The following is a 15,632-nucleotide window of genomic DNA, read 5'->3' as shown; positions in this document are numbered from 1 at the left end:
ACCTGGGACCTCCCAAACCATAGTTTAATGCCTTAACTACTGAGCTACATCTGACCGCATAACCTTTAATTATTCTTATCACTTACATTGTATCTAATATTACAGTCATTCCCTCGCTAGCATTTCTCTCTCAAGAAATAAAAAAGTAAGCAAACCTGGTGCTGACACTGGAGACTCATTCCAGAAATGATAAATAAAGACTTTATAATGTCATGAAGTATTTTGATCTCTTTTTTGTTGTTGCAAATTTTAATATTACACAAAAATATATAATTTCATTTAAGGGGAAAAAAACCCCTAAAAATCTACCTACCCCGATGTGAAAAAGGGATTGCTCCTTAAACCTAATAACTGTTTGCCCCCCACAACTACAATCAAGTGTTTGTGATGGCGATGAGTCTTTTATATCACTGGTGAGGAATTTCTGTCAACTCTTCTTTGCATAATTGTTTTAATTCAGTCACAATGCAGGCTTTAACCTGTTCATGCCACAGCAACTCAATGGAATTTGAGTCTGGACTTTGACTGGGCAACTCCAAAATCTTTATTTTATTTTTTTGAGCCATTCAGAGGTGTGTTTCAGATCATTGTTTGGCTGCAGAACCCAAGTTCACTTGAGGTTCAGTAGAGCACGGAATTCGTGATTCCATCAATTATGGCAAGTCTTCCAATTCTAAGTCTTCTGTAAATGCAAAGCAGCCCCAGACCATCACGCTACCACCACCATGTTTGACTGTTGGTATAATGCTCTTTTTATGAAATGTTGTGTTAGATTTAAAAGAACAATGCACAATAAAAATACAAAAACATTTAAGCTCATTCCTTCATTTGAACTAATGAAATAAATAATACTTTCTTTGTTTTAAAAAATTGATTATTGTGAATATCAAAATCTTTTAAATATATATTCTTCTATATTCTTAAGCTTTATTTCACTTGTGTCTGAAAACGTTTTTAAGATTTTCTGCTGATTTTTGAGCATCTCTGACACATGAACCTTAAACCCTTAAACACTTGTTCACACCTCCTCCAGCTGTGTAAAAGGGCAGCATTATTGGCACACTGGTCAAGGTAATGCCAGGTAATGCGTTTTTGTGTTCGAGATTCCTGCTGACTTTATGTGTCCTCAAACTGTCACAACATGATATAGTTTAAATAAGAAAAAAAGGTTCACTAGTTTAAGTCATTATTAATTATTATTAAGTCAGCTTACAGATGTGCATTTGAACAAAATAATTAACTTTGACAATAAAAATGACAGCTGGCTTAAATTTAGTTGCAGTGATTATATTTCAACTGTATTATTATTATTGTTGTTGTTGTTGTTGTTGTTGTTGTAAAAACTATAAAACACAAATTTTATTGTTTGTTTCCACGCAGAGTTGCTTTATTAAAATGATTTTGCAGTGCTACGGATGACCAGCAGAGGGCGCAAGGAAGGACTCGTGAGGCCTTGAGGGGTTTTTTCGGTCTTTTTCTCCACAGCGTTACTGCATAAAAGCTATTTCTGTTTCAGTTGTGCTAATTAATTCGGTTAAATTTAGCACATGAGGTCAGTTATTAGGCTGTTAGAAAGTTGCTCTGTTTATGAATTAGCGTTTTATATAATCTTTTAATGTTTTATTTAATATAATTTAGGGGGGAAATGAACATAAATTATCTCCTGTAATGTAGAATGAGTTAATTACGCACTGATCTATAATGATGTGTTCATATCGTTTGTTTATTGTCTAATTGTTTTTTAGTTCCAGGGCAAGTTTCAGAGTAGAAGTCTGTGTCTGCCGTCTGTGCTGAGAGCTCTATACTTTGGTTAAAAAAAAAAAAAGAAGAAAAAGAAAAAAAACTTTTTTTTGGTAACATGATATGAGAAAATGTGACCAACTGTGATGGCAAATGCCACTGTAGCCTGTTACGTATTACGTACGTTTTTTCTGTTGTTGTTTGTTTGTTTGTTTTCAAGACACGTAAAGGAAACTAATGGTTATATTTTACGCATTTTTTCTTTATATGCGTCTTCCGGGTTTTATTCATTATTTCTGGCTCTTAAAGATCCAAGGAAAATCCTTCTTTAGGAATTCTGTAGTGTGAAGAGGTCAGGTCTTATTAAGCCTTGTCTTTAGCCTTTTCACTCTTTTTGATGACTGAGTAAAGAACATGATTATTATATAATCCATATCAATATTCACCAATATATACACCTGCTGTAAGCTCATGTCAGAACACTTAAAAATATAATCTATTAGAATTAGATTAGAATTAGATAGATTATCTAACCATAATTAGATGATCACTTTATTCCGCGATGAGGGTCTGTTTAGATAAATAAATAAATAAATAAATAAATAAATAAATAAATAAATCTTTTTTTTTTAGCAGTTTTTATGCCATGCAATATCTTAAATAACAATGATATACTGTTTGACACACATTATTATTATTATTATTATTATTATTATTATTATTATTATTATTATTTAAACTCGATGTACTGTAAAAATGTTCAGTGTGATGTTTTCTCTATCTTTAAACAATACTATATATATATATATATATATATATATATATATATATATATATATATATATATATATATATATATACTTTTTTGCTTGTTTGTTTATACATTCATTCTGTTTTACATTTATTCTGTTTTAATTTTGTTAATTCTGTTTTAATTATGCAACGTCCTAAATAAATAAATAAATAAATAAGCCCCTGCGATGGATTGACACCTCTGTCCAGACTCCAGGGTTGTCCCCCGCCTCGTGCCCTAAGTCTCCTGGGATAGGCTCCAGGCCCCCCGTGACGCTGTAAACAGGACAGAGCGGAGTGGACAGTGAGTAGTGAGTAACTAACTAACTAACTAAATAAATATAAATTTAACATTATTTCTTGAGAATGATTACTTCATTGTCAGATCCAAAAACAAAACAAAAAAATCTTCATTAAACTCGTACATCAAAATAAAAATTGTAAATTAACAGAAAAGTGTTAGAAGAACTCTTTATTATAGGAATTACTGCTCTGTAGACTTGTAGATATCAATATGATCTTATCTGGCTTACACAGTTAGCATAATATAAAATATATTTTTTTAAAAAAGGAAATAAAAATGTGATTTTGCAGGATGTGCCAGACTGTAAGTTAGCTTATATTCGCCCGTGCGCGTGCGTGTTTCGCTGATTTAATGACGCTTTGTCTTGTGCTCATAACGCGACGTTAAACTGATATACAATTTATTTTATTATTTATTTTTTAAGTGTCATGTAAGGAAACAAACCGCTATAAGAAGTTGACTAAACGACGTAGATTCAAACGGTCACGAATTTTATTTTATTTTATTTTGCTACTGCGCAAAAATATCAAAATATCGCCTCAGGTTAGATTTTGTCTTTTGCGCGGGTCTCTTCGGACGCAACCAAATTAATAAACAGGGGATGAAGTGGAAACTTCCACAAAGTTAGACAGAGGGGGCGTGCTGTGTTTCTTACGGAAGCGTTTCTGCTGTCAGACCGACGGAAAGCACTGACTAAACAGTGAAAACGCGACATTATTCTGTAGATAAAGTGGGAAAAACGGGGATGTTTATTCCTGCTAAAGACTTCTCTACAATATTTCCCCGAAAATTATCTTTAATGTCAAGTCGATTTTTTCCTCAAAAACAAGCTGGTCATTACACAGCCGTTAAAAAAAAAAAAAAAAAAAAAAAACTTCATACCAGAAATAAACTTGCTGAGTCGATCTAATTAATTATTCCTTTTTATTTCCCAGGCAAGAAAATCAAAAAGCCGACATCTTAGTAATAAAAACGTAAAATGTTTATTCAGATACAGGTTTTATATTGTACAACAGAAAACGATACACAGGCCTGAAAGTGTCGGCCAAAAATAATTGTCAGGAAACTTAGACAGTTCTGTAGCACAAAGACATGAACAAAGACATGTCCCCTTAGGCAAAATACACTGAAAAGACAAATATGCTAAGGCATGTGAAATCAATAATCTGGACATTTTAATATCCACTGAAGTGAGAAAAAAAGGAAGCGACTATTCAAAGGTCGTACTTCATCTTGGTTCCTGAACGATCTTCTAAACTTTCATGGAGTTTCTCAAAATCAAAACATTTGAGGAACTGTCTGAAGCATGAATAGAACATCCAAGAGTTTCTAGTTGATCCTTCATTTTTCTTCCACATATGTTTCTTTTTTCAGAGCTTAACTAAAATTAGACAAGAACTTAATAGCCCTTAATACCTTTTTTTTTTTTTTTTTTTTTTTTAAACAATCAACTGTCTTTTTAACCAATTGTGTCTGACTGGTATACCAGTGCTTCCTTTAAAAACAAAATCCTTTTCTACACACCGATGCCCTAATCTATATGACTGATTTGGAGTTTTATACAAAATATTCCTGGCGTTCATTTTGGGTTCTTCATGCACAAAATATACTTCATGAACTTTGTTCAACCAATGAAAGCTTAGTAATTAACAGAAACATAAGAAGTCATACTTAACATACATACTTAAACATACAAGATACAAAAGCAAAATGTGGTTCAGTAAAGAAACTGCCTTTCGAAAAAAAGAAAAAAAAACAGCTCCCGATTGCAAAAACGTTGCATGTGCTGACTCAGGGACAGAGTTAGCAGTCGCAGCTTAGCTTTTCTTACCAAATCCAGAAAAATCACTGTCTCTGACTACAGTTCAAACTTTGTGTCCAGCTCCTCCTCTGACAGCTTTCATGTCCATTAGTCTTTTTGTCACCCCAGAGGGTTAGAGTCATTAACTGAGCCCTTGCTGGCTTTGCTGCTGAATGAGACTTGGCCGTTAGGGCCGGCTTTGTTGGAAACTCCATTGACTGGTGAGAGATGAGAGAAACTTGAATGTGAGGATTTGACTGGAGCGCTCTGACTTGGAAGAGAAGAGGATGTGGAAGGTGTAGGAGCGTGAATGACCGGACTAGTGAGCTTTTCGCTTCCAGAGTCACTCTCCGTTTCAGGTTTTCGACCTGCGGTTCCACAGTTCGGCGCGCTGCTCAGCTTTAGCTTCTTACACCCAGGACGCACTCTGTACTTCAGAGGCAGTGGACCGTTCTGGGAAAATGACAAGAAGATTGGTTTAGATTTTAAAAACTGTGTTTTTATGGCTTTATAAGAAGTCCTTAATGGAATTCAGGTCTGAGTGGTGAAATAAAGGCTCTGATTCTAATCTTCTGTTAGCGGTGACAGATTTACAGTTTTCGCCTGAAGGGATAAACATACAGCAATGACTTGGATTAAAGTACAAAGTGATTTATGTGTCATGCCGAATCTAATCCAAGCACAAACGAGTAATAAACATGATCACTCGTACATAGAATTAATATGTCAAATTTCTTTAAAGTCTGGAACTGCTCTAGTTTTGTTTTTATGTTAAAAATAGACAGAACAGCAAAATAACTAAAAGTACATAGGACCAGAGCATGGCAAAGGAGTAAAGGATTTCTCTTACCCTCCTCCAGGTGTAGATATAGGCAATATCCATTAATGTATAATAATCTTTCAGAGGCTCATCTTCATACATGACTTCAATCTGAAGGCACAAAAAAAACCTAAACTTGAGCGGCAGACTTTTTTTTTTACTCAGGTTCACTTTAACTCATTGTAATTGCATTTATTTGTATACTACAAAAAGTTTGCCATGTTTACGAAGAACTTACCTGGAAGGTACAGGGAATATCCATTTTACTTCGAAGAAACTTTCTGAGATGCATAACTGTCATGGCAGCTGGGCATTGCAAATAACGCTTTACATTTGCCTGACAAAGTGAGATGATTATGAAGTTAATAATTCACGGGACATGATAATTTTATCAGTTAAATGTTTGTATTATTTGCTTAGTCATTTATACAACAAATACATGGAAAAAAATTGCCTGCTTCATTATATTTTCTATGTTGCAAAGCAAATTTGAAAACTTCTTACCTCTTTTGTGGGTTCTTTGTTTTCACCATCACCATTTCCATATCTGACAATAGGTAAGGAGATAATACATTATATATGAATTTATTTTATGGTTTTTAAAAAATTTGCATGATTAATTAATCAATGAAACCTCCAAAAAATACATAATATACATAAATACGAAATAGTTTAAATATGTAAAGTTAATAACAATGCGGTTGTTGAACTAAACCAACCTGCTCTGATCAAAAAACTCAATCGAGAGACTAATGATCTCATCATCAGCAATGATTCTCTTGTCCTCGTCAGCCACTTCTCCCCGATCCTCATTCGATCCATTAGCAGCTGAGGAAAAACACAATACATCTGCTTCACTGTCCCCTGACTTAAAATGGTATTTTATTATACTTTCATAAGAATTCTTTTTTAAATATAGCTTTTACCATCAACAGATGGATGCGCTGCATAAAAATCTCTTCTCCGCTTCATTTCATCTAAGTGACAGATTTCATAGCAGTTGATCAGAATAACAACACAAAGGAAATGTAAGCTCAGACTAATTAAATATATAGAATAATTCTTTAAATTGGTGCCATTATTTAATTTACATGTTCCCAAACCTGGTCCTGGAGAGAACCTGATTATATCTTGCTCTCCTGCTCTAAGGATTGATTAACTGGATCAGGTTTATGAAGAATTAAAAATACTACAATGTGCTGGACAGCACGTTTCAGGGCAAAGTTTGGGAACACACTTCAACAGTTGTTATCTATGTCCTTTTTTAAAACTCAAATTGATTTATAGAAGCAATGTGCAGTGTTATGTTTCCACTAATGATGTCAGTAGTTAGACCATCATTGATGCTTTAGCTATTCATCTATCTATCTATCTATCTATCTATAAACATGCTGACAAAATAGATTTTAAATAGAATATGTGCTAGGCTATTACCCTACTTTTCCCCTGTTTTTTTTATTTTTCATCTTTCAACATTAGATACTTACTTTTGAACAGACCAGGCACCAGCTTGTACACAATGTCCTGAAGGGTTTTATCCGACCTGGAATTCAAAGGCAATGTAAATCATGTGTAAATGCAAGGTAATATTAAATACTAAATGTTTGTCCGGACAGGTATTACCACATTCAGCAGATTCTACGTTGGATCAAGTTATAAACCCCACAAGGGTGAATTGTGTAGTCCAGAATGAATTATGTTACATTTCTAGCTATGCCAGCTGCCACACTAAAACTTCCTAAAAGTGTTTTTTTAACTAATTGTATTAGTAATCCCTGAGCAACTGAATAATCACGAGGAAGTGTTTTTAACAGAGACACTAGCTTTAGTAATAATTTCTCATCCATGTGAATATTTCTCATCCATGTGAATATGGTTATAGGTACATTTATTTGTGAATATAAAGTTTCTAATAGTGTATGCATGAAATTATGTCTCTGTGACAAATCAACAAATTCATAAGTAAAAAGAAATCCTCATTTATGTATGTCAAGGCAGCAGTATCTAACTCCCATGGGCACAAAACTGAGCATGCGCAGTAGACACAATTATTCAAATAAGCCTAATAACGTTACCTGATATTTAGAAGTGGTTTGGTTTTGTGAACTTGCACGTCACATATGGGACAGTATTTACTGGTCTCTAAATACCGCACGATGCACATTTTACAAACTGTGAAGAAAAACGACAAGAAAAGAAACTTGTATTGACCACAAACACATACACACGTCTTGTTGGTGTAGTTATTGGAGTTACTTACACGAATGAAGACACTCAACGATGGTGGTCGCGTCGATGAAGTAGCCGCCGCATAACACGCACATGAGATGCGGGTTCAGCTCGGTGATCTTTATTCGCGTGGTTCGATGCATCGTCATGAGGCTCGCGCACCTGCCGGATAAAACAAACGACAGACGTGAACATGTTGTTAACGGCTACGTGACTGCTTCGACTTTACAAGTTGGTTTATTGTTAAAATCAACAAGCGTGCTTCAGTGAGTGAATATCGACTTTTAAGCACTTCTCCAAACATTGAAATATGATACTATTTTCCTTGCCCATGTGGACTTGTGCAAATCATCATATTTTCCTCAATATTTGTAAAAATACTTAGGTCTGATTTGTCTGCCCTTGTGTTTAATTTAAGATATTTTTCCATATGTCTGCCTGCATTCATGCACATCTGCTAAGACGGTACATAAACTCAAGAGCAAAACTAATGAAAACAAAAAGAAGATTAAATGAAGTTCTCGGCAATAGGCACACGTGCAACCTTATACTTTTTAATTTTATTTTTTTTGCTTTACGGAATGCAAAAGTATTTACTGCTTCTTAAAAAAAATGCATGAATTCAGGAAGGTTCAAGAAAAAATATCAGAACAAAAATAATCTGATCTGCATGCTTTATACATTTACCTGATAAAAAGCGTGATTTTGATTATTTCTGTTTCCAAATCCGAAGCGCAACATAAGAGCTAGGGGGGGAGGATGAAAGTTAATTCTAAAAAGCTCAAAATTAACATCTTTGCCAGTAGGTAGTGCTTATTAAGATCTCGGTTAATCCAACATGTTTATGGATGCGAGTTTGCTTTGTATCCCAGCTTTTGTGCACTAGTAACTTGGTTCATTTGAAATAATTGTGTTTATATATAACAGTAGTTTTATAGTTGAAGAGGCAGAGCGATCCTATACGCCATGAGACAAATAGGTTTTCTACTGGGATTTATTTATTCACTGTCAAATGTAAATAAATAAATTACTTAATTAATACATGAATTAATTAAATAATAAAAAAAACAGGTAAATGTGATTAAATGAATAAAAGTATTAATGAGCATGAATGACAGATTACACACTAACAAGCCTGTGTGTGTAGTTATCTGATTTCACTGAGGCAGCAGTGTGCTGCTGGAATTCTCACAGGTTTCTTATAATAAACAGCCTTAATCCTGAGTTTTACTTCACTGTGAATATATTATAATGCCATGAGTAGCCTGTACTGTCTGGGATGTGCACATTTCTGCAAAACAAAGTAAGAAACAATTTGAGAGGTTGACAAACAGGTTGCAGCTATCCTGTTTTGCATCTTTTCTAAAGAAGATGCAAAACTAGAATCTTGATTATGAATGCCTTTAAAATGCCTTTATGAATCTCTCTCTCTCTCTCTCTCTCTCTCTCTCTGCTCGGGATTGCTCTTTATTTTCAGAATGATTACATGTCATAGGTTTAATAAGGTAAATTACACTTTACACACTTTTTACATTTCATGATTTTTTTAACAATGTGCTACTAGGTGCTACTAAAGGATTCCTAAAGTTTTAAAATGTTTTCCTTTAAAACCTGATTAGTTACAGTGTTATAAAACTAATAAGATTTTCGAATTTGATTTGTCAGAAGACGCTGATTAATTATCGATAGAAGCTGGAAGCAAGATGCGTCCTGATACTAAAGAGGGAAAAATGATTGTTTATATGGACGTGTTTATTAACGGTTTTTAAACAAAAGACATACAAGTCTTCCGAACAGACGCATTTAACCTTTTTGATGTTTATGGACATGACAAGCTGTATTTTTTAGTCTTGATTATTAAGTTTATAAGAGACAAAGTGAGGAAACGACTGTTTTGCAGAATATCAACTGTAACTATAAAACGGATAAAAGTACGTCTTGTTTTTTTTAATAAACAAAAAAAAATGGTTATCGTTTATAAATGTAAATGGATGTGATGTTTAAAACTTCTACACTTCTACTGTACATTGCTGTTGTTTGCACTAGTCAAACATCTTGTGCTATATATTGTGTAAAAGCACTTCTTACAGACTTCTTACATCCTACTGTACATTGCTGCTATTGGCACAACTTTTTACAGTCTATGTGATGCACATCACGGTTACTCGCACAACCTTGCACACTCACTTTATGTAAATCTGTTACATACTCAGGATTTTGCACGGCTCTTTATTTAATCTGTACAGTTATTGAATGTTGTGTGTAGTGCCTCGTATATAATGAAATTTACAGTGTTTTCTAAAACAGTCGGAATCAAATTCCTTGTATGTGTCAACATACTTGGCGAATAAAACCCGATTCTGATGTGCTCCAGAGAAGCGAAATGCGTCACCCAGCCTAAAAAAAACCCTGGTTGCACCACAGTGATCTACGGTTGATTGTTTTCCTGTAACAGCATGCTGCGTGGTTGTTGTTGTTATGTATATTCTGAACAGCGTGTCCTAAAGGACAGTTCGAGGTGTACAAAAGGTGCCAAGACGGTGTGTGGAATGAGAGTCATGTGTGCCACGCGTGACCCGCACAAGCCGTTCACTGAAATGAAGATTAGCGTGGACGAGACATAGACACGCGTGGGCCTTCGACGCATAAATACAAAGGCGACACTATCTAGTAAGTCCAGCTCAAGACCGTGGGGTCAGGGAGAAAGTGAGCAGTGTGATTTCTTTCTACACCGGTGAGGAAGACTACGGGTTACCGAGACTCACTGTTGCCATGGCGACCGCTTAGCCTATAGTTGGCACCTTGCCAGTCGGTGCAGAGGCGTGCGGATTCACCTGGTCCGTCAGCTTTATGGCACATAAGCGTTAATAAGGCGCAGTGAGCCTCACCGCACTTCGCTCCTCTCCCCTCTGATGCAGCATATGTCTGAGACCGAAAGGCGCTACCTCGGCTGCCATTTTGCCACACGGTCTCGGCACGAGCGCCATTGTTTAGCTTGAATATTTCGATATAAACGCGTGTCGGGCTTCCTTCGCTCCTCGACTTGCGTCTCTCCTGACATCCGAGCCTCAACCCGGATAGTTGTAGAAAGGATTGAAAAACCGAGCGCGGGTAAATAAGCGCCCCCCGCCTTCCTTGTCCGTTTCCTCCGAGTCGAAACGAGGAAGCCCGCGAGCTTGCACCGCGAGCACGCGTCGTCAGACATACCGCGTTCTGCACGCGCGCATCTGGACACTATTCATCATCAATCCTCGTCACGTCTTGGAAATAAAATTAAAAAGGAATAAATAATACATAACGTGCTGTTATTTTGGCCTGAATCTTGTTATTCCTCACCAGGAAAAGACAAAGCCGACTAGGCAAGAAAGAAATTTTCATTATTCATTACCCTACTGAATATTCATATATATTATTGCAGGAACGATCAGAGCATTCCAGAGGAGCATCCTCTAAAAAAAAAAAAACATTATACTTTATCTTCACTGTCTTGCATTGACTATATTAAGAAAAACATTAATGCTCCAGCATATACGACAGATACGTTGTTCCTTATCATAACAGCTAACATTTCTCTATTATAGACACTTTACAGCCTACCTTAAATCACACACACTTAACTCCATCAGAAACTTTCCTTGGCTCATCTGCTCATCATCACATCTAACAAGCTAATTGCTCTGATTGCATCTGATTTTTTTTCATGCCCAGAATGTGTAACCTAATATAAAATAAGAACCTGTTAGAAGGAGGCAAGAAAGATTGTGCACAACTAAGGATAGAGATCAAGGATCAGTCAGGGATGAGGATTCTGACAGATTACAACCTATTACAGATTATAATCAGCATGTAACATCTTTATCCTTGTATTTAAACATATTTTAAGGGATGTTAAGGAGAAGAAGTATGAGGCATATAGCGATATTAGATGATAGCTTAGTGAAAATGTTTAATATTTATCAATTCTGTATTATATAACTTATATACATATAGCCTAAATAAACTCGCAACTTGCTTTTTAAACTCTTTATGACTTGACTTTATCCCTGACAACTCCAAAGAGATAGAAGAATTTCTCTTTGCTTTTTAAAAGTTCCTTTTTAAACTCATCTCTTTTTTTTTAAAGATCACCCACACTTTTAACTCTTCAGCCTTTTTAATTAAAAGTATTTTATATCACATGCATATGAATAACCAGCTACAAACAAGCACTTGTTTGCTTGCTTGCCGTTTTTACTGATCTCATTCTAATGTACTTATGGAAATCGGGACACTGCTTATCTCAAGACAAGTCTGAGACCTCTGGGCTTAAAACGTAACCCCTGTTTTGCCTTAAGGGTGAGAAATGACCCGCAAGTATGATTATTAACAGAAACAAACCCTAAATAAGCTCCTCCTACCTCCACACCCGTACCTGTATTTTGATTACTTTTTTTCCTGAAATGTCCACAAAGCTGGTGATCAAATGAAGGCTCTTTTTAAAGGAGTTTCAAAAGCAATTAAGCGACTTAATTTCTAGGGTTCCGTGAAGGCGGGTCATTAAGGACAACTTTAGAACAGAAGTTAAGACTTACACACACAAGATTTTAGAGACAAGATTTGCGACACGCATCTGATTCATTACAGCGTTATTAAAAGCGTCATAGATGCTAAAGCGACAATACTTCTATTTTGTTTGAGACTATAATAAGTCGCAGGCCGCGCAGTTCATCACCAGACCAGTGAGGAGGAGGAGGACCATCGTGTCAAGTTAAGTTCAAAAAATCGGTCTGCGATCGCACAGCGCGGTGATGTCGATTTTCTGACGATCTCAACCCTATAGAGAACCCGTCTGTATACGCTGAAACAAGAGTACTTTAATATTTAGTCAGAAACAAATAATAGAAACTGGTGCGGGTGGTGCGTGACTCATGGCGCTTGCAGTTTTCCCCCTCAGCGATCCGACTTAATAAAGTCGCAAAAGCCAAACAGATCACGCAGATTTTTTAGCTAATTTACGTTTCGGGCAAACACCTCAGACGGATATAAATGCATTATTTTTGCGTGCTCTCGCGTCTACGAACAGGACGCAACATTGTGACAGTGTGCAACAGAAGGCATAGACATCTTATAACGCGGTGTGAAGTCCGTATTCACGCACAATACACCGCACAAAACCTACCTTGCTCTGCTTTGCGAGAGTCGCTGCTCACCAGCTCTTTTTTCTTTCTCTTTTTTAAAAGCACACGACGAAACTTAAGAGTGGATCAGCAAAAAGCCAGCGTTAAGCACCAAGCGGCCATCTTGGAGTGAAGTGCACACACACACTGCCTGTCAGTTGCAGCGGTTCTAACGTAGCAAAGCCGCCGAGCTCATCTCAGCCTTTTCACACGCAGACAAAAAAAATGACACCCCCCCGCACACAGGACCGATCCCCAAGCGGTGAGCAATCCACAGATCTCCAACAACAACAGGAAAGGTGGATGGTGAAATCCCGGTAACGCTCGATTTTCTGTTCCCGTTCAGCGCTGGGGTAAGGAAGGTGCTGCTGCTGCTGCTGCTGCTGCTTCGGAAACTGACACCACCGGCCCCAAAATGGCTTTAGTTCGACCGCCCCGCACGCGGTCACGTGCTCTCATTCCTTGCGGGCGGGCTGGGAATTAGCAAGGGGTGGGGGGTATTATCAATAGAAGACCCCCACTTACCCAACCACCCACCCACCCACCCAGTAGTATACACTCTTTGTGTGAAACTGCGTCTATATAATATCCACATTAGCCAAATGTAGGCATTAATAAACACCTGCTTTTTGCTTTTTAACACAAAATCTATTTTTTTAGTAATAATGTAGCGGTTCTGGTTTTTTTTGTGTGTTTTTTTTTTGCGAAAAACTGTAGTGGTAGGATGCATTAGGGGTACATCTTTAGTACCCTTTCTATGTATCTCTGACGTCGCAGTCGCGCTCTAAAGTGATTTTGCGCCACTGATTAATGGTTTTTAAAACAAAACTAAAATATCAAATGCACATGACAGACACACATCAAAATGTGAACGCTTAAAAGTCGCAGTTCAGAGCTAAGTAAAGGTACTGTTTAATACTTTATTTTCAGTTGTGCCCTTAGAGGGACCGTGTCTCTAACCTAGAAAAAGAAATGTTCATGTGTAGCTTTAATGCTGTACTGTAAAAAAAAAATAAAAATAAGCATATAGTAGCCTACTTTCAAATGCATATATTTCCAAATGTACATACACTCATAAGGGTACATAGCATTCATAGCAGTATACGACCACAGTTTGGCAGTTCAGCACAGTTTACCTGACTATATTAAATGTCTCTATCTAGTATTATTGTGAATTCTATGGCAGTGTTTTGCATCCATAAATAGGCTGCATAGTCTGTTTATAAAGTTATTGAAATAATTGCTAGAAGTTTTTTTTTTTTCCTGAACCCTTATATGCTCCTCCTAGAAGTTCTGGTACCTAAAACAAGCACAATATGAAGGTTAAAAGGTCTTAACGGATGCACCATTTTGACTGTTGAAGTGCCAGCTGATAAACAGCATGCTCGTAAACAGGCTGTGGGCCATGGCTAGGAACAAAAAAAAAAAAAAAAAAAAAAGCCTGAACATTCTGAACATTGTCTTGTTTTATGTTGTGTTTGGGTCAGTTTCTGTCATTGGCAGGCACACTACAGCCTCTCTAGAATGCTGCTGTGCATGTTTTTTTTTTCGTATTAAGTTTCAGGAACACAACAGAAGTCTGGTAGCTTTTCGAAGAAGAACATATATACTCAAAATAAAAACATGTAAAAATTGAGAGTGCTTAAAACCTATTTTGAGGCTTTAAATATAATTTGAAACATTTACCCACTGTTCCCGACATTTTACGTTGCTTTACATACTGTATGTGTGAAGCTCTCAGCGGGTAGATCTGGGAAATATTTTTCCCTCCTGAGAACTCCTGAGGAAATGTTTTTTGGGGGAAGAACCTATACGAATCGATATGTCCTTCCCCGCAGTTCTCTATGCGTAAGTCGGCTTCGTCCTCAATTGCATGAAAAGTGTGTGAGAATAGTACACTAATGCAATAGGCACCATGATGTCTGTCTGCGCAAATGGAAGTGAAAGTCGGAAGAGGCGTATAGCGTTTTCAGAGAAACTGGCAAGCCGTTTTGGATGAAGCTGCAGTTCAATATAGTGTTCTCAGAAAATAATACATAAATGAAAAATATTAGTTATCAATAAATAAACTTCGTTCCAATACTCAAATACCCTATTGTAGCTAATACACGAGAACCGAAGGAACAGGGAGAACTTAAACATAAATAAATTTCTTTGCGCAGAATAAAGTTAAAAGTCTTTAAGTCTTTAAACATTAACGTTTGTGTTTGTATCCAGAACTTTGCAGAATTATCTTCTGCTTGGTGTGGTGCAATAAAAATACTTCTGCTCAATACAGGCTCTTTCTCTATTGTATAATTAGACTATTCTCGCTTGGGAAAATGCAGGATCTCTCTTTCACATAAGCATCTCTCTCTCTCTCTCTCTCTCTCTCTCTCTCTCTCTCTTACACACACACACACACACACACACACGCACGCGTGCGCTTGTACTTTATTTTTAAATACGGAGCGCATGATGACCGGGCGCCTGATCACCTGTGCATTGCAGCACCTGATGTAGAGATACAGTGAGACATACAAAGAAACACATCTCTCTGCTGAGGGAGACACAGAAAAATCCAAAGTGTTGAATTAACACTTGGGATAAATGAATATATATATATATATATATATATATATATATATATATATATATATATATATATATATATATATATATATAGAGAGAGAGAGAGAGAGAGAGAGAGAGAGAGATCTGTAACCGTAGATGATGCTGCAAACACAAAGTTCAAATATGCAGAGAGATTGATGGATGAAAAAAGAGAGGAGAAAATGTACGCGTAAAATC

General features: G+C 36.5%; 1 protein-coding gene across 1 annotated transcript; it reads right to left on the bottom strand.

Moving 5' to 3' along the window:
* Positions 1-3,772: 3,772 nt before the first annotated feature.
* bmi1b (bmi1 polycomb ring finger oncogene 1b) lies at positions 3,773-13,214 on the bottom strand. The gene is made up of 10 exons (XM_053486163.1): positions 12,845-13,214; positions 7,718-7,848; positions 7,533-7,629; positions 6,945-7,000; positions 6,384-6,434; positions 6,177-6,285; positions 5,962-6,004; positions 5,696-5,794; positions 5,488-5,568; positions 3,773-5,090 (listed from the first exon to the last, which is right to left on the bottom strand). Exons 2-10 carry the CDS (start codon positions 7,833-7,835, stop codon positions 4,758-4,760), a joined length of 987 nt encoding a protein of 328 aa, XP_053342138.1. The 5' UTR covers positions 7,836-7,848; positions 12,845-13,214; the 3' UTR covers positions 3,773-4,757.
* Positions 13,215-15,632: the final 2,418 nt, after the last annotated feature.

This window comes from Clarias gariepinus, chromosome 25, assembly GCF_024256425.1.
Source record: "Clarias gariepinus isolate MV-2021 ecotype Netherlands chromosome 25, CGAR_prim_01v2, whole genome shotgun sequence".
NCBI lineage: Eukaryota > Metazoa > Chordata > Actinopteri > Siluriformes > Clariidae > Clarias > Clarias gariepinus.
The sequence above is the reverse complement of the archived record's forward strand: the minus strand, read 5'-3'. Positions and strand labels throughout refer to the sequence as shown.